Genomic DNA, 23,892 nt, shown 5'->3' with positions numbered 1-23,892 from the left:
GAACAAGGAAATTCTAATAAAACTTTCTCAAAATAGATATCCAGATATGTTGAAAAGAACCGACCAAAGTAGATTTCAGAGAAAATTCTGAATCCGAACCGCGGAGAATAGTAATCTCGATAATCAAGCTCCCAAAAGCGCAAATACATCTGAAATGCAACCCTGAGATATTATCTCCATGGCACCAAAATGTTCTGCATCTTGCCAGAAGATATCATTAGTGTAGTGCAACATCAGTCAATGCGAATGCTATGTGCAAAATCAACCACAGGTTCCAGGAAGATACAAAATGCCAGCCATTGGATCTGCCAACAAGAAAACAAAATGCAGAAAAGCAGACGAATAAGTTACTGATGAAGAAAAAAAGGAAACAACTAGATTTTAAAAGAAAAAATGCTCCATGAATACTACACCAAAAAATGTCACTGTTAATAGTGTCGCATGATCAGGCCCCTCCTCCCCCACTATCAATAATAGTCGTTTTCTGTGATTTTAGTGACAGATAAATCAGTACAAAAACCAACTACAAACGAGTTTCTATTCACCTCCTCTTTGGATACCCTTAAAGATTATTTGCATATACACCTACATGCAAACAATAGTTATAATACCTAGATCAAGCTTTAATTTGCAAATAATAGTTATAATACCTTTACATCAACCTTAATGACCTATTTGCAAATAAGATTAACTTCAAATAATCTTATTTGAAAATAAGAACTGATTTTGGGGGTATCCAAAGAGGCATTACCTATCCCATCTCACCGATTATCCCACTAACACAAACCTTACCAGCTCAGAGTCGGCGGCTTTGCCATTTGTTTGCGAGGGGGTGCTAGCAGAGGTTTGTGAAAACCTGAAAAGCAAGATTATTTATGAGCAGTACAACTCGTGCAGAATGTAAGGCATTGACTTTTAACTGGCAGGAAGAAATGCACATCAATGGATGATATTTTTTTTTATTTTTTTTAATATCAATGGATGATGATCCACCACCAGGAAAAATAAAGGTTGTTCTAGCACTGACCTGATTGCTCTTGCCTTTCTTTTATCTTCTTCCAGAGGGTCTGGCTTGGAACTTGATGAAAATCTAGCTAACCGAGCTTTCTTCTTCGCCTCCTCGCCAACTTCAGAGCTTGCTGTGGGCCCGAATCTGAGAAACAACATAAAAGAGTAGGCCTTAAAGCCTGACTAGGAGGCTACCAATGGTCTGAGGAACAACATGCAGATTTGTTAGCGGTTAATGTTAATGTATTCCTATTTCCTGAAATTAACGCAGGTCATTTTTTTGTTGTTGTTGAAATGGAATTAATGCAAGTCGTTCTTGGCGAATAAAACAAAAATTGAAACCTCTCTGCCCTGGCCTTTCTCTTCTGCTCTTCTGATTTTTTTGTCTCATCTGATCTACGCAAGGTAGACCCACCACCAAACCTGCCAATGAGATAGGTCCATATTTGATAAGTTCAATCAGGTAATAGAAATGGTAAAACAGTTTCTTTGGAACAAATACTTCTGAAATTTAAGTCGATCCAAATTTGGAAGCAATGGTAGAACAGTTTCTTTAGAACAACTACTTCTGAAACAGCTGAAATTTAAGTCGAAAGTCCATCCAAATTTGGAAGTTCGGGGAAAAGATATCCTTAAGAGTACTCAAAGCAATTCATTGACCTCATAAAACCTATGATTTAAGAGATGTTAATTGATGGAAAAGAAAAATTCTAGCCCTGAAACAACTTGGAATGAATCATACATGGGCCCATAGAAGCAATCTGGACACTACCTCCCTCAAGGAACTTGTGGGAAGACCTCACCAATAGGACTCCATTTCCACAGATGTCGATCCAGACATCTTATTGTGGATTAAACATACCCTATCCGACCTACAGAATAAGTGCACAGTTGCATCCTCTTTTAGCTTCCTCCTATACCTCAGGGATCACTAAACTTTCATTTCTCAACGCAGACATTAACAAGGGCACTATCTTATGAAACAAACCTACCATATACACAATTAAACTCATCCTAAAAAGAGGAGACTCGCCACAGCAGGTCCTCCCAAAATTTTATCCAATTGCCCACACTAAGTCTGAACCTTGCAAACCTTACATAACCATCACCCATCTATTAATAACATTCCACAAACCCTTCACACAATCATCTATTTATCCTACTCTCCCCCAACTTTTTTACACACCAACAAAGATAACTTGAACCAACCCTATTTAATTTCTATTTAGAAGGACCTTCACTCTATGAACATATCCCTCTAAATTGAGGAAACCTACATAAAAAAAATCCCTCAAAAATGTTTTTCATGTAAAATCCAAACTGGGTCCAAGGAGAAACTACAAAAAATAAAAATAAAAATGGAACTCAAATATTTGAATCTCTAGTTACTTCTATAGAAGCATACATATAAGTTCAAAAACCCTAATATAAACCCTTCCCATTCAAAAATATATATAAAAAATATCAAGCATACCTTTCAGCTCGAGAATTCCTCTTCTCTTCTTCAGAGAGGTGAAGGGGCATTCCAAAACGCTCGGCGCGACGGAATTTCTTCTCGAGATCTGAAACTGGTGGGGAAGAACTCAATGTGGGTTCTACGCTCGGAAATTTAATCTCTTTCGCCTCTTCTTCACTCTCTTTCTGAGAAATTTCTGTTGCCACTTGTTGGGTCGAGGGATTTAGGAGGGGTTTTTCTAGGGTTTTTTTGGGGGATTCTTGGGAGAGTTCTTTGTCTTTGGGGTTCTGTAACGCCATTGAAATGAAAGGAGGTACGAGAAAGAGGGGTGAGGGAGGGGAATTTAGGGGGGTTGGTTTTTTGGCTTTGATTTTGAGGGTTTATCAGTTTATGGTTTATGCTTTTCTGCTACCTCCTATAAATAAAGGGCAAAAAGATATTATCAGAGGCATATACCATCAGATGAGAATAAGACGATTGTGACTTCGGAATTAGGATGATCCTAATACTCCGATTTGTTGGGCCCACTTTATTTTGGTGATCCAAACCGTTCATTTGTTGGGCCCTGATGTGGATAGGATGTGCCCAGAAAATCTTCTCCGTAGGATGATCGTAACCGTCCAATTTGTGGAGGTTTAAAATGGACGGAGCAGTATAGAAACCTCTAAACCTCCGCAAATCCAAGGGTTAGGATCATCCTACGGAGAAGATTTTCTAGGCACCCTCTATCTGTGATCCAAACCCAAAAAAATGTTAATGTACGGCCATTGGATGATCCGTACATTTGATGGGCCCTGATGTGGATAGGTTGTGCCCGAAAAATCATTTCCATACAATGGCCTTAGCCCTCTGGTCTGTAGAGGAACTAGATATTATGGAAAACTCTACTGATCGGAGGGTTGGGATCATCCTACGGATATGAATTTTGAGGCACAATGTATTTAGGCCCATCAAATGGAAGGTTTGGATCATCCTATGGTGTAAGCCGTATAGTATTTTTTTAAAAAATACTAGACTGTACGGGGTCTAGACCATATAAAATCTCGTGAGAGTAAAATTGTCATGTGGGCCCTACTTTTGATCCATCCTATCATCCAACAGTGGGCCCTATGTTGGATTTGGATTCTCATAATGCCTCAAAGTCGTATTGATCAAGCAATCCTGACCGTTGATTGAATGTGTTTTTTTGTTGTTAAATAGGGACTGTTGGGAGATTTTTCTAATGTCCAATGTAAGTTGATGATCAAACATTTAATACCAAACGATCAACATTGTTTTGAAGCAATTAGAGATTTTGGGGGAAATCAATGGTCTGGATCGACCAACGGTAGGGCCTACGATTGATACAATCCCAACTCATTGTTGGTGCCTAGTCGATGTGAGCCCTGCTCAAAAGAGTGTTGATCACTACCTTCCTCGTTGCTTGCACGATAGGTGGACCCATCAATCTAGATCGTTTGATTGGTGGACTCCCTCAAGTGAACAGTCTAGATTGATCGAAGGTGGGGCCCACCGAGAAAGTCTTGAAAGTAGCATCCCATCTGATCAAAGTGAAACCAACAAAATAATAATAATAATAATAATAATATTTTTTGTGTACAAGTGAGAATATGATTGATTAATAAATGGAATATTAATTAGAGGAAAGTGTTCATAAGCTATAGCTTAGATAAGCTTATCTAAGCTATAGCTCAAAAGCACATGTAGCCCCACATTTTTTTAGGGATCCAAAAGCATTCATTTGGAAGGCCCTTCCATGGATAGGGTGTGTACCAAAAATCAGCCCTATAGGATCATTCTAACCCTGCCATCTATTGAAGGAAAAAATGGGCAGAATCATGGACACACATTGTTTGTCTATTTTCCACTCCACCTTTGATTTGGTTAGGATGATCTTATAGGGCTGATTTTTGGTACACACCCTATCCATGGAAGATCCTTCCAAATGAATGCTTTGGATCCACCAAAAAATGTGGGGCCACATGTGTTCCTAAGCTATAGCTTAGGAACACTTTCCTCTATTAATTCATAAAAAAAAAAGAAAATAAATGAGATAATCAAATAGATGGAATTCCAATAAATGTCTAAAGTGTGAAAAATGAAAATGAAATAAATAAAGTGTGAAGCAAATGACAGTGATTAAAGCTTGGTTCAAGTAAATAGTATCAAAAAAATCGTAACAAACGAAGAATAATAATATGAATAAATCAAAATGATTTAGTGCTTCTACGATTGTCGTGATTCACCATTTCGATCGGTAGGAGAATCGATGTTGGCGAGGATGAGGAAGTAGAGTGGTCGTGGAGGCCCTGTATGAAGATCGCAATAGATGTCGCGCGGTGTGATGTATGTTGCCCCGATAAAATCATAGAAAACATGATTAGATGTGTTTGGCTCTTTTTGTCTTCTCAAAAAAAAGGGTGAAATCCTTGTTGAAACTTGAAAGTGTGTATGAATAAGGGAGAAGTATGAGAGATGAAGCTTTTTTTGTCCTTTTTATAGAAGATCAGGGATAGGGAGAGAGGAAGGGAGAAAGTGAAGCATCGGGGGATGCTCGAAATCAAAGAGAAGATTCATCTTTCTTGAATTTTATGTGTGTTTTCCTTTTAAGGGATGAGAGAGATTCTTGTTGCGAAAAAATCGAGAGGACAGGTAGCAAGAGGATTGGATGCTAAAAAAGGAGCGTAGAGAGTGAAACGATTACTTTCAAGAAATCTTATGTATATTTTAAAGGCGCAGGCTGTTCCTGCGCTGTAGTTGTTTATAACGCCTCCCATTCGTCACTTTTTGTGGGCCTGCAAAGTGGACCCGCTAAACGAACCAATGAGAGGCTTTATAACACAACTAGTAACTACAACGCAGGGAACTCACTGCGCTGCAGTGCGGGAACACTATTCTCTATTTAAAAATTAATCAATTTCTATATTTAAATTAGGTGTCTGCACGAATAGCTTTCCCCTTTTAGCAGATACCTTACATGTCAACAGAGATGGGGGAAAGGGTTACAAAAAGAGGGGGTTGCTAATAGAGGTGCAAAAACAAGAGATGGTTGTTTTGGTCATTCATGCCAAACTTGATTTTACACATCACGAAAGTGATGAAAGGAGCGGTGAACTAAAAATTATATACATGTAGATGTATATTCAATAGGGACGTGAGACAGAAGCACACTCTACACATGACACAAAGTTTGTGGGTACTGTAATAATGGGAGGATGAAGCATCAATGACAATTCTCATAAAAAACACATGTTGGCAATAAGTTGGATCCATGGTGACTCCATGCACCAAGGTGTACACTTTTGTGAACAAAATCATAAGGCTCTATTTTGCTGCAGGTATTTACCCCGTAGATTACTGGTATAAGTAACCAACATGGATGAGACAGGCATTGGATCTGCGAGGAACTTACCTTGTACAATAATGGTAAGTAGTGTCTGGTTGTCAACCTCGTATAGTAGTGATAGGGGTGTCATTACCAATTACCTATATATATATATATATATATATATATATATATATATATATATATATATATATATAGAGAGAGAGAGAGAGAGAGAGAGAGAGAGAGAGAGAGAGAGAGAGAGAGCATTATTCCCAAAAAAATCCAACCAAAATTCTACCTTTTGTGGGCTTTGGCTTGAATGTTATAGGGAGGAGACAAGGATGGCACATCATCAGACGTGTAGTGATTAACGAGGAGACATCCTAGTAGTCTTTAGGGATTTCAATGCTAGTACTAGTCTTTAGGGATTTCAATGCTAGTTTGGCAACTAAACAAGGGATTTGCTAACGTGACACCCAAATGCTAAGCAAGCCCCTACACCATCCTTGCTTTGTGCAACCAATATCATATTGTAAACAACTCATTTTGTCCCTTTGTTGTGGTCTTGCCATGATGATGGTATATCTTAGTAGAAGGAGAACTCAAATCCGGATGATCAACAAGAATTTTTTAAAATACCATCTTTAAAAAAATTGACTCCACATGATTTAATTTTTAAAGAAAAATATTTTAATCCAAAGCTGCCGTAATCTTAGTCAATGAAAATATAGTCGATATAGATTGACTTAAATATCCAATTTTGAAGATTGTTTCATGCTCATTTCAAATTGGATATTCAATGTTAAAAATATGCTAGTATTTATGAAAATCTCTCATCATGTAATCGGAATATATGGGCTTTTTACTATCGCAAATCTTAGTAAATTGTGAAATTTCAAAAATCATTTGCAATTGCACCAAAACTCTCTAATTTCTTGAGACTTTTTTTAATTTAAATAGAATGTTTGGTTCCACAACAACGAATAAAACTTATTCTTAGAATGTGAGGAATATCCGAGCTACAAAATGTTCATTTGAATTATGCTGGTAATAATTTTTGGTGGTGTGATCTTGATGATGTTATAGAAGATTACTTGAGGGCGCATGACAATTCGTCGCTTTCCTAGAGACGATATTTGCCCTCACCAATCGAGTGATGTGCAGAGGGGTACGCGAATTCACCTCTAAGATACAATGAACTTCAATAGGCAAAGCTTATTGTTGATTGCTGCCGCTTTGCACAAGCTGAAACAAATCCTGAAACGCCTTCAAATTTTGTAAGTCGGTGAGAAATCTGGTTTATGTTTGTATAGAATAATAGAAAACAAAAAGTAATGACAGAAGAAATTAGAAAGAAGGCTCATGGAGAAGAGAAGCTTTATAATTTCTTAGATTTCAAGAAATTCTTGCAAATTTTGTATGAATCCACAAAGGGCAAATTTCTGGTCTATTTAGCAACCATTAGGTGACTTTTTTTGTTAGAAAAGCATATATTTATGGCACCTTATCACAATGGGTTGTTTTTTTGGTTGTTAGATTGTGTCAGATCATGATTCTACGGCCAAGATTAGTCCTTAAGCGACTGTTGGTTTGTGTAAAACCTTCATCCTCCTCGATAACCGTTAGATAGCGACCAACCATTAATCTATAACTTTGATCACACCCCGATCGTCTCTTGACCATTGGTACGTGACTTATCGCGATTCGACGACCTAGATCACCCACAATCGAATCCAAAACCATTGGCAGGCAATCCTAAGCTCCAAAGCGCACCCAATCAACCACTAGCCGATGGACACATCCGAACCCAATCCTACGGTCCTGATCACATCCGCTCGGAATCACCATCAGATCACACCGATCTCATTCAAGTTCACAATTTAACATAACCCACATGTGCTGCAAAAGCAAGGGAGAGAAGTGAGAAGAACTTTATTAACCCCTCTCCAACTTTCTCACTTTTCAATGTGGGACTAAAAATTCCTCTCTTTCCACAACTCTTAACCCTTTTCAAGAGCTCCTCCTTGTCAAAATAAAAAAAAACTTTGGACTACTTTCCAAAACCTTTTTATTTTGAAAATATCTAACAATTTCAAGGTTCCATAAGCGAATCAAATGAATTATCCCGTTCACAATATATTTTTGCATTTATGTTCAAATACGTTAGATTTTCGTAATAAATTTACGAATATTGATTTCTAAAACTAACTAGATATTTGCTCTGGCACGAACGCACAAATGTACTAGTTTAGATATTTCCTAGCCTCCTCTGCCTTTGCAAGGGCTCCCTTCATTCAGTATTCCTCAACTAGTTTAGATATGAGATTTTGATATTTGCATTCAATTTTTCTACGAGGTACTTACACTCAAGGTTTTAAATTTTGGCCGAAATCCGAAATTTTGGATCTTCAGTAAGGACCGAAACCGAAATTGCTGAAATTTACCAAATTTTGGAATTTTATGGAATTTCGGCGAAGTTCTTGATAAAATATTAATTTTTAATCCCTTCACGAAATTTCGGCCCAGAAAACAACATTTCAAGTGCTTCTACCAAATAAATTTCGGGATTTCGGCTAAAATTTTGGTTTTGTTGAGGACCGAAATCAACCCCCAAAACCGAAATTTAAAACCTTATTTACATTCATAAATTTCAATGCGATTACAAGTGTCAATGGCTATTAAAAATGCAAGAAATTGATTTGATTGGTTTTCGCGAATGTAATCCCATACTGCCATATGAGAAAAAATATGTTGAATGCGCATGTAGATTGGTGTAGCCGGTACGATAGAAGTACCGTCCTTGATATTTGATCCAGCAGCAGCACATTAAAAAATGCATTGATGTTGGATCAAATATCAAGGGTGGTACAGCCGACACCGATCTACCATGTGCATTATCATATAAAATCTCATTGCCACATATCTTTTTTTTTTGCTCGGTAATTTGGGGTTAGGCAGACCCCCACCAGCTAAATAAAACAAAACATAATTACAATCTTGGATAAGCCATGCCGGAAAAATCTTCCGATACTATGCTTAAAAGCTCATTAGGAACCAAACAAAGAGCGATTGGGTCCCCTTTATAGATACAATTTGGTTTAGATAGGAAGTCAACAGCTCTGTTGCCCTCTCTCCAAATGTGAGTTAGAGTCCAGCGGTCGAGATAATTGAGGATGGTTCTGACTTTTTCAAGGGAAGGGATTTTCCTCCATGGACAAGGCCACAGGCGATGAATAACCATGACTGCAAGGAGAGAGTCAGATTCGATCCATAGATTCTTAACTGGAAGTTGGCAGGCAAGAATGACTCCATGAATAGTAGCTTCAAATTCTAATTCCTGAATTGGGAGAGGCTCACAGTTGACAGAGAAGAAAGAGAGAATGGTCCCCAGGTGGTCCCGGAGAAGGCCACCAACTGAGGCAGAGTCACAAGCAAGGGAGGCATCAGAATTCAACTTAACTTCAGATTCAGAGGGGGGCGCCCAGTGACAGAACTTAGCTTCTGGGGTTTTGCTGACCAGAGGGAGGTTGAAAAAATTTGCAATTTTCTTCGGAGGTTTCATCTTCCAGGTTTAGAGACAGAATACGAGACCTCGAAGTGCTGATAATTCTGCTAAGAAGGATCTGTTTGTGAGTTTTTTTGTTTTCAAAGAGTCTCGCATTTCTTTCTAGCCAGATTAGGTAGATAGAAGCAGTGAGAAGAATTCTGGTTAGTGCATATGTCTGCCCCTTCTTCTTGAATTTATTCCTGATCCAGCTTTCCTCATCAGAGAGCGATTTCTTTTGCTTCTTCCTAACAGAGATGCAACGAAGAATTCAGCGCCAAATCCAGGCCGAGTAAGAACAGTTGAAGAAAAAGTGGTTGGTACTTTCCGGAGCAGAGTAGCAGAGGAGGCATGAATGGTCATGGTTGGGACCGAGGAAATGGAGTTTATCTCTGGTGCATAGTTTATCTTGCATTGCTTGCCAAGAGGTGATGTTGAATTTCGGGGTGTGCCCTGCAAACCAAATGGAAGAAGTCCAAGGAGGTTTAGGATTAATAGTCCCGATGGAATTCCAGGCACTCTTAAGCCTGAAAATTCCATCAGATTCTGGCTTCCATATCGGATAGGTCAAAACAGATTCAGAGAAGAGACCGGAATTAATGACTTGCTTTAGATCTAGGAGCTGTGGATGCTCTTGAATCATGTCCCACCACCCTTGAGATTTAACTTTGTCAATGGTAGCCTTCAAAGGGATGAAATTAATGATAGAGCCAATTGAAGACTGGGAGACGAGGGGACCCTTCGAATGCCATGGATCCGTCCAAAATTTGAGAGGAGCCTGGGATCCAACAATGAAGCATATGTGCTTGGAAGCAAAGTCTCGAGCTTTCAATATACTCCTAGCTGCCCAAGAAGGAGAAGCAGGCATAGGGAGGCTCCAGAAACTTCTGCCTCTGATGTATTTCTGATCAAACCATATAACCCAGGGGGAATCTTTCATGGATAAGATATGCCACAGATTTTTAATCTGGGATGCTAAGTTCAAATCAGCCAATTTTCTAATCTCTAATCCACCTTCAGATTTGGGGCTGCAAATTGTGTTCCAAGACACTGGATGTTAAGTTTTCGTAAGCTTGGAACCAGACCAAATATAGTCTCTGAGGATTTTTTCTATTTTGTTGAGAGTTTCTTTGGGGATATGAAATGCTGCGGATCAGTAGACTTGATAAGTGGAGAGGACAGACTTGACCATCTCAACTCTTCCAGCTATGGAAAGAAGACGAGTGGACCAAGAGGAGTTCCTTTGCCTTATTTTGTCTATGATGGGTTGACAATCCCGAGAGGAGAGCCTGGAAGTAATTAGAAGTAAGCCCATGTATTTGATGGGAAACTTTCCTTCTTCAATCTTGAGGATGTTGCAAATAACTCTCTGTGGACCCCGATCCGAGAGAGAGGCGGCGGGGGACGAGCCCCACACGTTAGCAGTCTCAGGATCATCCACGTGAATGGAGAGCTCTACCAAGGAACTCTTGAAAGAATGTGCCCCTCACAGTATGAGTGGCGATAAAAGGTGAGATACCTCTCGATTCGGGGACTAACCCAGATTCGAGGCGTACCTTAAACAAAGAAGAGTCGCCATCCAAGGAAGTGGGCCAAGGATCCCATACTATGCTCTGTTGCAACAGATAACCAGAGATTATAAATGAAAGGTTCGTGCCTGGTTATGAATTTGGAAGGTCTGAAGAGCACCTCATCCGCCCAAGTGCAAGCACCTGGTCTCTTATGCCATTTACTTAATAATTTTGAAGAATTTTGGGCGAAAGTCATGTGAAATGGGAACAAAAATCTCCGAGAAGACGTCTATCTAATCATGCATGTCTCGGAGATGATTAAAAAGCACACACAAAATAAATGAAAGTAGTGTCGTCTAATAATAGCTAGGTTATGAGTGTCATACCTAATTGGTGTCTGAGTTCTGGTGTGCAAACACATGCATGCTACAGCTAAAGGTATAGGATCTGTACATGAAAGTAAGAAAACACAGCAAAACATACAACATAAATCAACTCTAAACATAACTGGATAAAATGAATCCTAAAACTCTAATGCATTGACTCGGACCAAGATGGCCGTCCATCCCAGCTACTCTACGTATCCCGGCCTCGGGAAGAATCGGAGTCAACGTAGTTCGATGACCTATTCTAAACTATAATGCCTAACCATCTAGAACCGCTATCCTAGACTCGATCCACTAAACTCGACTGATTTTTAAAGCTTTTTTTTTGTACAATTGCTTAAGTTCATGTGAGTTGTAATTTTTGGGACTCTCTATATGCCCTAACTGATGCAAGTTGGTTATCCTTAAGCTAATGCAGGTGGGCCCTACATCCTATGTGTAACTAGGCTATGCATCCTAAAGAAAATCATGGGCTGTCTATATGCTTCCTAGTCTAGCCATCGGTTCGACTAAGTGTCTAACCGATCAACTTGAGGCCTCCTAACTCTAGGGACACTCACCCGACAAGACATACCGTATCAATACAAATCAGGACAGCCTCCTAACTCTAAAACACCCTAAACAGCTAAGACAGACTCCTAACTCTAGGGGAAGATCTTTTTGAAAAGGTTTTGAAGAATTTTATATTTTTTAAAGGTTTGAAATGTTTATTTTTTGAAAGTTTGGCTGGACTTGGGATATGAATCCCAAGCTGCACTACGTACCCTGTTGAAAGGGATCAAGCCAACGTAGTTCGGAATAGAATTCCTAACTACTCTGAAAGACTCAAGATTTTTAAGATTTTTGAAATGTTTTTGGTATTTTGGTTATTTTATAGTATTTTTTGAGTTTTTGACACGAGAGGACAAAATCCTATCATCATAAGGGCAGGACTGACTCCTGAATATCCCGCAAAGGTTGGACAGCATCCTATGCTTTGCGGGGAAAATGGACAGAAACACAACTCTGCAAGGGTTGGACAGCATCCTATACCTTGCAGGAGCGGATACAATCATATGACTTGACGAGAGGTTGGACAGAACCCTAACCCCTATGATGATAGGACAGACTCCTGAAAGATTGACTCTCTAACTAAAGACAGACTCTCTAGCTAAAGACTGACTCATATACGAAAGGACTGACTCCTAGCGCACAACCCTAAGAGGGGAGTACTAATGAGACTAGGTTAGTCTCCTAAAAGAAAAGGAGATAAAGAAGGATGCTAGTGAGACTAGAAAAGTCTCCTAGAAGAGAGAACACAGTGACCAAAGAGACAAAGCCTGTCTCCAGAAGATTTGACCTCTCTGCTGAGACATAGCTTGTCTCCTAAAAAGGTTTGATTTTTCTATTGAGACACATCTTGTCTTTCTAAAAGGTTGGCTCCAGCTAGCGCCATCATTGCCTTTGCAATGGATGGGGACCTAAGATTTAAGGAATGTACATCTAAAAGACTAGGTAAGTCTTTTAAATAAAAGAGAGGAATGCTACTTTGACTAAGCAAGTCCCCTAATGATGGGCTTGGGCTAATGCCTTCATCGCCCTTGCGATGAGAAGGGATATGATGACTAAGGGCTGTCTAAACAGATTATGAAAGTCTTCTAAATAGAAGAGGGGAGTGCTACTTAGACCGAGCAAGTATTCTAAGGATGGGCTTGGGCTAACGCCTTCATCGCCCTCTCATAATGAGAAAGAGGTTTAATAGTTACACATGTCTAAAAGACTTAGCAAGTCTTCTAAATGAGAGGAGAATCACTACCATGACTGGGTAAGCCACATATAGGATGGACTCGGAATAACTCCTAACGACAATCAAAGAATAGATCACCCAATCTAATAATCAAAGGAATCATTTGGTTAAAACATTGTATCTTTAAAAACATGAATTCAATGCTACACAACTTTATACATAACTTTCTCTACTAACAGATATTCAGTAATCATTAAAATGTCTAAGTATACATTCAACTCAATTATCAGATAGGAAATAAAAAATCAATTACTCAAACCTGCTAGTATTTCTATCAACTAAAATATCAACTGCCATGAGTATTCGTACCCTTTTGAAATGTAGAACTAGATGAGGAAATTAAATTTCCTTACGGATAAACCAGCAGACCTTAAGGATTATTTCAGTGTTAACCCCTGTATGTATCATCTTTGGTCTTTCAAATGTGACTGGATTACTTCAAAATATTACTCCTTTCTATAATTCAAACCATGAACCAATATATGTATTAATGATCAGGTAAGCATTTCAGACCATTAATCTATACAAGTAATGCAATCAAATGATCAAATCAAAATTCTTAATGACACATCATATGAATATCAAATGGCAACCACCGCACTATAACCTTTATCAAGCAGTTTTCAATCCAAATGAAGATAAGTAAATACTGTTTCTAAAGTAAAAACTACCTTAAGACTAAACCATTTTAATTACAGGTCTTAAACATTGAAGCAATATCCAATTTATAGGTCTTAGGCAACTAAGGGTATTTATCAAAAATGATTTCCTGACCCACTACTATTCACACACCACACGAGTATCTCGTTTTAAAAAAAAAAACAAATTGGACTTAAGCAATTTCCAAAAAAAAAATGAGCATGCCCATATCAAAATATTATACTATTGCTGAACTATCATGCCCTTACTAATGTAATTTTCAAAAATGCATTGGCGCAAATATCTGTTTTTTATTGGAATTCATCACAAATATGTCTCTGCAAGTGTATTGACATTTTTGTAATCTATGTTACTAAAATCAATTCGGTTCTCAGTGAGTATCATAAACAACCTTACTACAAGAAAGAAAAATGATACATATATCAACATGGTTGAACTGGCATCATTTCTAAAATACAAATTGGGATGTAGTTATGAACATCTTAACTTAATGACAAAACAAAAGGATTACTATACAAAAGAAAATCTGTTATAACCATTTCTATATCCCAACAAATAGAGAATAGCTTCTATACAAAGGAAGAGATTCTTAGTTTTAAAAAACAATATATGTAAGCTTGAGCTTTGACTGTGAAATTAAAATGAGGTTTCATGAAGAGGCCTACATATATACAAAGCCAAAGATCTTTTTATTTCAGAATATTCACATATAATAACCAAGCACTGAAGAGAATTACAGCAACTATTGAATAGAACAGCCATAGTGATCATTATATCATCAGAATGCTCACTCTACACCATATATATAGTAACATATATATACTTTTTCTATAATAATCGTACCACAGATGTTGTGGATGAGAATAGAATATATTAAGTTAAACAATAACTGAAACCCAAATAAGAAAGCCATCTGATCTGTCATAAATGAATTATATTTTTAACATTTATAACATGAGACACTTTTTTTAAAATAGTCCATAAACATCTTAATAGGGAATTAAAGGAATCCCCTATTTGCCTATCATAATATGAGACATGCTAAAGTTATGACTTATTTAGTAACAACATGATTTGCAAATGGATAGACAAATTTTTACAAAACCTGGACTGGACCATTCACAAAACAGGAACACGACTGAAACTGGATTTGTATTATGCAAAACAAGGTAAATCATGGATTGAACTGTGTTTTTTTTTTTTTTTTATAAACATAAAACATGGGCTGAAACAGGGGTTGAAACAAGGGCTGTAGAAAAATAGGGGCTGATTCAAAAATTTTCTGAGATTTGAACATCAAATATCTCAAATACTAAAAATATGTACTGCCAATGATAAATATCTCATATGCTATACTTCAAAGTGTATGACTATAACCTCAAGAAAAATACAAAGTGTATGACTATAACCTCAAGAAAAATTCTCTTTTTAAAATTTTTAATTCACAAATACCTGTGTGATAGGAAAACTATAATTATCATTTAAGAGGTATACAAACTAACTGAGTCCACATCTTCCTTATCTAAAAAAAAAAATACAAACTAAGGTAAGGCCAAGCAGCTTCTTTTTATTTCATTTTTGAAGGAAGAACATAAAAATTGAGAAAAAAGACCATTCAAAATTAAATAATATAAGGACCTTATGATCAAAAGGGAGCTAAAAAAAAATCTTAGGCAATCAATTTTCAGCCTTTGGTCTCTTCCTCTTCTTTTTTTTTTAGAAATCAGTTGTAACTTGCAAATAAAATTGACACAATATATTGTCCTAAAATTTCATGCTTAAGTCGACTTGCCTCATAATTATGAACTAAGGAAAAACAAGGATAAATATCATCACAGTTAAATGATTACTGCTAAAAAGTCATCTTATTTTGGTTAAGATAAATCAGTGGATATTTTCAACTTATATACCTATCTAAGCTCAGTAACATAAATGTTCAAAAGAGTAAAATAAAAAAATTAATAATAATAATAATAATAATAAATAAATAAAAAAAATCCACTAACCTGAAACGAGATTTTTCTTTATTAAAATTCAAAATTTTCAAATTTTCGCACAGATCTCCTTTTAATTTCTTCAATTTTTACTCAAACTTTATTCTTAGCTTTTAATTTCTACAATTTCTCATCTTCCTTTTCAAAAATTTGAAGACAAAACTTGCGCAGATCTATGATTTTTAAGGTTGAACTGGATGAGTCTTTCTCAGATCTAAAGTCTTTCAAAATTAAAATTAAAATTTGAAGCAAGAAAATATATAAAATCAAAGGCTAGAAAGAGAAACAAGGAAAAGATCAAGAGAAATGAGATAAATCAACATAAGAAACTGCGCACAAGAATAAATAAAAAATAAATAATAAATAATAAATAATAAAATAAACTTGCCGGTCGGAGATCTGCCGGAGAAGACGATCATAGAGGAAGTTGGAAATGGATCGGAATATGACTGGAGCCTTGCCGGATCTGCCGAAGGTTTAAGATTTCGATGCTCAGATCTACTCTCTCTCTCTCTCTCTCTCTCTCTCTCTCTCTTCCTCAGATCTGTGTTTGCCGGAGCTTAGATCTAAGGATTTGAGATCATAAGAAAAAGAAAAAAGAAGGGAAGAAGAAGCAAAGTTAATAAAGGAAGAAGAAGGAGCTACGGCCGGAGATTTGCCGGGATCTGACCGGAGATCTGTCGGAGAAGACAACGAAAAAAGGTAGGTTTGGGATTTCTCTCTTTTTCTCTTTCTCTGCCGATTTTTTTCTCTCTCTCTCTCTTTTTTTTTTACGAGGGTTAAAAAGGTTATTTATAGAAAATAAAAAGAGCAGATATCGGCACCACTAGTTGATGGGCGCGCGGTTTTTGATATGGCGCGCCCGCAAGTTTCGTCTTATTCAGCCCAGGTTTGGTCCCATCTAGGATAATCCACCCCTCTTTTGCAGTTACACTGCGAACACTTTTTCGGATCGTTCGCTAGGCAAACGCTCTTGGATTTCGACGAAATTTTACGGGGAGCAAGCTGAGACCTTAACCTAGCCTAGGAAGAAAATTGGAGTCCTATCTCATTCATTTGATGGGGTTTTGCTCAAACATAGAGAGATTATGGTACGGTCAAAATGGGGTGTCTAAACTCTCTTGGTACTGTTTTGGATACCTGCAAAAAAGACTTCACTTTTGTTGGGGTTAAATTCTAAGCCAGAGCATAATTTGAATGAATCTAGGCAATTTATGATCCCTGCTACAGAAATTGAGTTTGGGTTTGCATAGATCATTACATCGTCAGCAAAAAGAGTGTGGCTGAGTTTGGGTTTGCATAGATCTTTACATCGTCAGCAAAAAGAGTGTGGCTTATTGCCACATATCTATGTTCATGTCTGGGATTATTATTAATATTTTATGTTCAAATTGGGCGGGGGATATGTGCCTAGGCCCTAGCATCTTCTTAGTCCCATGGTGTGATCGTTAATCCTGCGTAGTGGGCCTATGTCGAACCATAGGACCCACATTAAGATTGCTCTTAGAAACTTACAAAGGAGCCTAATATACCGTATTTTTATTTTTTAGGAATGCTAAACTTAAGGGTGCCCTACAAAAACCACCCTAAAGGCTCTCCCATTGGATCCACCGTCCACGTCACCTGCATCTACAATGACACTAAAAAAATAAAAAATGAAAGTGTAAAGGAATAGTAAATGTAACGAGGTAAAGTGGATCCCATAGGGGTGCCCTTGAAGCTGGTTTTTACAAGAGCGGCCACCACTTTAGCATTCCTATTTTTAGCATCATTTTAGGATACTGATATTGTCACTACCATGTTTTTATAATTGCACAAATCAGCTTGTCATTTCTTTTCTGTTTTAATTGGCTCCTCATAGCTTTTGTGAACAATAATAACCTTTAACAACTGATTAAAAAATACAAGACAAGATGAGTTAGTGTAATTATCAAAACACATGGTAGTGCCAATTTCCAACTCCCACCAACCAGAGAATCCAAGAGCAAAGGATAAGACTGTGTGGAAACCCAAAACCCAATTTCTAAATCTCATTTTCAAATTTCTTACATTTTATTCTCCAAAACCAATGGGATTCGCCTCCCTCCTCCACCAGGGCTTTCAAATCCCACTCAAATTCGATCTAGGGCTTCTTTCTCTTCCAATTAGGGTTTCTTCTCCAGGTATTTCCTCCAGTAGGGTTTCATCTATTCATCCTTTTCAAGCTCCGATTAGGGCATCAATTTCATTACCTTCTTCTCTACATCGTCATGCCTCTTCCCCAGGTAATTCCGATTCCGATTCCGCTTCGCAATTTCGTTTCCCCAATTTATTTTTAAATCTCACACTGATCTCTGTTTATGGTTTTTCGGTTTCGGATTTCAGTTGGGAATAGTTATCGCTGCCGTTGCTCTTCGCGGCGGATTCCCTGCGCTAGATCAACTGAACAGGAAGATTCTGCTGCTTCAGGTGAAAAATTCTGTTCTGATTTCCTTTTAGTATGGAGTCTTTTTGAAGTTTTTTCCATTTGAAAGATAGAGGATGATAAGGCACAGCGTTCTATAGAATGAAAATAAAGAGACAGGTTAATTTGAGGAAAACCCAAACCTCCAATTGATATTGATAAAATTTCTAATGTTGGGTTAATTCGGTTTAAGTTCCTTTTTTATGACAACATGCATGAAATCTAATGTTGGTTTTGTTGTTCTAGCCTTCTGGGTGCTTAGTGTATGTATATGATAATGTTTTGTTTATCTTTATTGTGAGGGTAATTTATCTTTATGTGTAATATGCTTTTGCTAGGACATGTGACTTGGATCCTTGAATTTTAGCTTATGTCTTACATGATGTCTGGCATGTTTCTGTTGAGCTTCTGTGCCACTGAACACATCTTTCTATATTTTCTCTTTAGTTTCTGTCAGGTGTCCCGGTAACAGAACCATAGTTACCCGGTCGGGAAACGGATATGTGAAACGAAACGTGAAACGCATGAAAAAAATTAAAGGGGAAACGAGAAATGAGAAACGATAGACAAATGCATGTGAAACGTGTTGGGAAACGTCTTGGGAAACGCAAGGGAAACGTATATGAAACCTAAGGGAAACGCGAGTGAAACGTACATGAAACCTAAGGAAACGCGAGTGAAACGTACATGAAACCTAAGGGAAACGCAAGTGAAATGTGATGGTAACACACATTAATAGATGAAAATGCTTGTACTAGAATCTAGAATATAATATATCTAATTCTAAGTTCTAAGTCTAACATAAGCAAATCAAATACAATTCAAAATTTCAAACTTTAAAGTGATAAATCATAAATATGCTTTTCAATTTTCATATCATATCAATTATAAATAAAAGTATAAAACATAAGCGAGTTAACGTACCTTTGTTGAAGCAAGAAGTGGTACTTCATAGCTTTGTTTGGTACTCCAATAGTCCAATACTCCAATGAACTCTCAAGGAAATCCACATCATGGCTACCTGACTTCAATACCTTTGTTGAAGCAAGAAAAAATAGAACATGTAAGCTTATGGTATCAGAAGTGGTACCCAAAAAAGATAATTCACACTAGTAGTTGTTTTTGTAGAAGTAAAAGTGTAGAACATAGTTCTATATCAAACTTAAGTACCCAAAAAATACAAGTCATCATGAAATAGTCAATCACAAGTCATAAGTCATAACACATTTAATTAAGTACATGCCCCCAAAGTCCAAAACTAGCCAAAATATCCAAAAAACTCTATGTAAATTTTCTTTTCCCCTTTGTATGTGAAGGTTCAACTCTAGATGAACCCCTTCTGCCTCGACCTCTTATTCCACGCCCCCCACCACGAACAAAATCTGGAATGCCTTGCTGTCTAGTGAATCGTGCAGGCAAAGGCGCATCACAAGGTGACGAAGATGTAGTCGCCGTGTCAAGCATAGTGAGTGAAGGCAATGATGGTTGTGGGGGTCGTATTGCAACTGGTTGTGGCCGCAATGGTGGAAGTGGAACATCCGATGTAACAAGTTGTAAAGGGTCATCAAGATTTTCCCATCGCATATCCTCCATCCTAACCGCAGAGTCATCAATCAAGGGGATCTCAGGATTTATATCCCACTTGCGGTGTGGTCCGTCTTTATAGCTTCCAGTCAACCTATTAAAGATTAAAAATAATGGAAATATGTAAATAATTGTAACAAAGTAACAAACAATAATAAAAATATGAATTAACAAAATAAGAAATTACCTCGAAAGCAATCTCAAATTTGAATGGATATAAACCAATGTATCTGCACGAGCTGCATTCAGTCGATTCCTTTTGACGTTAAGGATGTAGCTATATGTGCTCCATGCCCTCTCAGCTGATGACGTGGTAATACTCTGAGAAAGAACTTTGATAGCCAAAGTTCTTAACTCAGGAGTATCGCCTCCATGAAACCTCCACCACTCAAGTATACTCATCTTTGGATTTCTAGCTTCTCTTGATGCAAGGGGTGAACCAAACCTTCCTTTCTTTGTAACAAATCTAACAAATTGTTCTCTAAGGAGATCCCTCAATTCCAGATCCCCCCCTGCCATTTTTTCCATTCCTTTCATGGCATCATCAACAACTTCATTATCTTGATCTAACAAAGTTGACATAAAATTATATTAAAAAACTAAATTCATATGCTATCACTTTACAAAAATAAGTAACCAAAAGTAAAAATAATTTATAAGGACAATCAAAACTTCAAAATTAAACATTATACCTTGAGTCACCCGTTTAAATCCACCTGGTGCAGGTAGCTTCAGATATTCCGAGTCATAATACTTAGGCGTCAAGGCATATGCTAGAGAATGAAGCTTGACATTCATCATCTTTCCCCATCTTGTGCAAACAAATTGATGAACTTTTTGATAAATCTCTTCACAATTCTCAGTTCCTTGTAAATTGTCATTGATTTCTCCTAGCATGTTATACATGGGCTCATACACCTCTCCAATAAGAGGCCCCTCTTGATCTGTAAATTTGATCATCTTATATATCGGTTTTGTCATTGAAAGAACGATTCGCACCGAATCCCAAAATGCATCTGACATCACATCTATCTTCACTCTTGCGGAGAGCTTTCCAGATTCTTCATCAACAAGTGCATCTGTCCATGATCTCCATGCATTTGACACCACTGTCTGTAATAGTGCTTCCCTAACAACAAGAAGCCGCTTCAACGTAATATAATGGGATGCAAATCTTGTCTTCGCAACCTTTAATAGCTCTAGCTTTGAGTGGCTTCTAAATATGGATAAAGCTTGAGAATGGTTCGTTATATACTTCACAATATCTTTCCCTGAAGTATATGTCTCTTTCATCCAAAAGAATTCCCTAGCCAAATCCTTAAATATTAGATTCAAAGTGTGCACCATACATGGAGACCAAAAAATATGCTTATAGGCTTGTTCAACTTCTTGTCCTGCAGCCTTGCAATTTGCCGCGTTGTCTGTAATGACCTGAACAACATTCGAAGGTCCAATGCCCTCGATAGCTGTAAGCAAGAAGTCAGATATATTCTTCCCTGATTTTTCCACTGCAGAAAAATCATGTGCATACAAGAACATGGACCCCAAACAATTTGATGGAAGTATATTGATAAGCGATTGATTTTTCAGACTTGTCCATCCATCAGAAACAACTGCAACTCCATGAGCTTCCCACTTTTCTGAAAATACCTGTAAACTTTTCCTCACCCTATCCTTTTCATTATCAAGCAAGGTTGTCCTTGCTCTCTCATACGACGGTGCTTTGTACCCCGGTACTTGACTAATTGCGGAAACCATCTCATCCCAATACGGTGACCTCAACAACATTGAATGGAATTCCATTTGCAGTCAAGAACCTGACAACCTTATAATCTACCTCTTCTCGCTCTTGTATTTTGAAGGCTTTTGGAAGAGGGTCTGCTGCACTACCCCTTGATGTAAACGATTTATTTGTCGTAAGAAATGGAGTGGGCCTGTCAAGGTGTGACCTCTTCAACTTAGGTGCTCCTGATGCATTCTCAAATCTCTCTACTTGTCTTCTCATCTTGGCATGTGGTTTCTATTGTTCTTCACAACATTGCATTAAGCGATTCCGGCTTTTTGGCCTTTTGAAGCACCCATTAGATGGGCATGCACGCGAGTGTAGGATCCCTGGTATATAATATGACAATGCCTACATTTCCATGCAACCGATCCACCATGGCCCCTCCCACATTTTTTGCCTTTAACAACATGTCTCCATAAAGGGCCTTTTGCCCCTGGAAGAAGATTTCCATCTTCATCATAAAGATCATTATCAACCGTCCCATCCTCATCGTCATAATATTCATGATCTTCATCTTCCCATTCGTATTCATCACCGTCATAATCCTCAAAATTTCCTTGCGGTTCATTGGGCAAGGTATCTCGATTATCCCCATCTCCATCCCCAAAGTCTGCCGACTCTGCCCCATCGAATTCATTCTCGAAAGGCATCCTATTATTAATTACAAATAATCATAAAGAGAATTAGAAAATATAATCAAGTAAAAGAAATTACAACTATTATAGCAAGGGATTTGCTAGCATCCATCACAGAAGGCATTTCTCGGAACGTTTGTTGCATGTGATTGCAGCCACATTGGCTCACTTTCCAACAGATTTTGTCATTATTTATGAGGTGGCTACTCTCTCATGCAACAGACGTTCCTTGAAATGCCGTTTGCGATGGATGCTAGCAAATCTCTAATAGCAATCATAAAGTGAATTACAAACAATCACCAGATTAGTTGTGGATCACTAGATCCACTAAAAAAAAGAAAACAAAACAGAATACAAGATTAACTCCCTGATTAGCTATAGAGTGGCAAGTTGACAACAACTGTTTCAAGTTTCAACAAAAGAATTTTAACATCTTCCACAAGAACGATTGTAGGGGTGGCCAACCGGTTCGGTTCTCGGTTACTTTTTTTTCGGTTCTCGGTTCCCGGTTCCATGAACCGTAAGAACCGAACCGAACCGTAGTGCATAGTAGAACCGAACCGAACCGGACCGAACAAAATCGGTTCGGTCCGGTTCGGTTCTCCGGTTCTAATGGCTAATTACTAATTATAATTTATAAAAAACTTTTAATTAAAGTTATAATATAAGTTACTTTCTTATTACAAGAATAGTATTAAGTATTACTTATTAATATTATAAGTAATATATATTAATAAGTATATGTATAATAGAAATATAAAAAATATTATATATATATATATATATATATATATATATATATATATATATATATATATTCAAAAGTTCGGTTCCAGATTCGAACCAAAAATTAGACCCGGAACCGAACCGAATAAGTTCGGTTCTCCATCAGTGGAACCGAACCGGACCCAAAGTATTTTTAAACAGTTCGGTTCCGGTTCGGTTCTTCGGGTCTAGTTCGGTTCTGGCCACCCCTAAACGATTGAATCATTGAACAACTATATCACTAATATTAGTAGTAGTGTAGTAGACTAGTACTGTAGAAGTAATAAAATTATACTATTACTGGCAAATGAAAATCAGGGAATAAAAACTGACTTTATTAATACTGAGTTTACTGACAATGAAAACTGACTTTATCAAATAAAAACTGAAGAGATGGAATGCTATCAGTTTTAGGAAAAGAGTCGAAGACAAAAATAATGGGATATAAATGATGCAAAATGGGCTACAGTAGAGAATCTAGAGATGTAAAAACCTAAAAACCATACATATATATATATATATATATATATATATATATATATATATATATATATGAGAGAACATTTCCTACACACTTGTGTAGGTAAGTTACCTACGCACTAGCTTAAAATACAGTGGGGGCCCACATTGATTGGGTGATCCAAACAATTCATTTGAATGGTCCTCACATAGATAGGGTGTCCACAAAAAATCAGATCCATAGGATCATCCTAACCATTCAAACTATGGAGGCAAAAAATGGACTAATTTGTGAAGGTTTATACACGTCCATTTTACCTCCACAAATCGTAGGGTTGGGATGATCCTATGGATCTGATTTTTTGTGGACACCCTATCTATGTGAGGACCATTCAAATGAATTGTTTGGATCACCCAAACAATGTGGGCCCCCACTGTATTTTAAGCTAGTGCGTAGGTAACTTACCTACACAAGTGTGTAGGAAATGTTTTCTCTCTCTATATATATATATATTAAAGGCAACACTTATATAGTACTGATGCTGGC

General features: G+C 37.4%; 3 protein-coding genes across 4 annotated transcripts in view; 1 reads left to right on the top strand and 2 right to left on the bottom strand.

Moving 5' to 3' along the window:
• Positions 1 to 2,859, bottom strand: LOC143885185 (uncharacterized). The gene is made up of 6 exons (XM_077389230.1): positions 2,483 to 2,859; positions 1,351 to 1,431; positions 1,028 to 1,153; positions 793 to 856; positions 414 to 484; positions 1 to 305 (listed from the first exon to the last, which is right to left on the bottom strand). Exons 1-5 carry the CDS (start codon positions 2,761 to 2,763, stop codon positions 446 to 448), a joined length of 591 nt encoding a protein of 196 aa, XP_077245345.1. The 5' UTR covers positions 2,764 to 2,859; the 3' UTR covers positions 1 to 305; positions 414 to 445.
• A 14,784-nt stretch (positions 2,860 to 17,643) lies between these two features.
• PDE149 (integral membrane TerC family protein) overlaps positions 17,644 to 23,892 on the top strand; it is a 30,109-nt gene continuing 23,860 nt past the window's right edge. Inside the window, exons 1-2 of one of the 2 annotated variants that reach the window (XR_013248564.1) lie at positions 17,644 to 17,937; positions 18,038 to 18,121. Coding sequence is in view for 1 of the 2 variants with exons in the window: in XM_077376842.1 (XP_077232957.1) it covers positions 17,742 to 17,937; positions 18,038 to 18,121 (280 nt within the window). In the remaining variant the exon portion in view is untranslated. The remainder of the gene's footprint in view (positions 17,938 to 18,037; positions 18,122 to 23,892) is intronic. The other variant, XM_077376842.1, reaches the window with a different exon arrangement.
• Positions 19,233 to 22,060, bottom strand: LOC143885176 (uncharacterized). The gene is made up of 3 exons (XM_077389218.1): positions 20,393 to 22,060; positions 19,888 to 20,266; positions 19,233 to 19,794 (listed from the first exon to the last, which is right to left on the bottom strand). The coding sequence occupies exons 1-3, from the start codon at positions 21,501 to 21,503 to the stop codon at positions 19,398 to 19,400; spliced, it is 1,887 nt and encodes a 628-aa protein (XP_077245333.1). The 5' UTR covers positions 21,504 to 22,060; the 3' UTR covers positions 19,233 to 19,397.

This window comes from Tasmannia lanceolata, unplaced genomic scaffold (genome assembly GCF_043159265.1).
Source record: "Tasmannia lanceolata isolate RefF3 unplaced genomic scaffold, GAP_Taslan_0.1 ptg000002l, whole genome shotgun sequence".
NCBI classification, from domain to species: domain Eukaryota; kingdom Viridiplantae; phylum Streptophyta; class Magnoliopsida; order Canellales; family Winteraceae; genus Tasmannia; species Tasmannia lanceolata.
The sequence above is the reverse complement of the archived record's forward strand: the minus strand, read 5'-3'. Positions and strand labels throughout refer to the sequence as shown.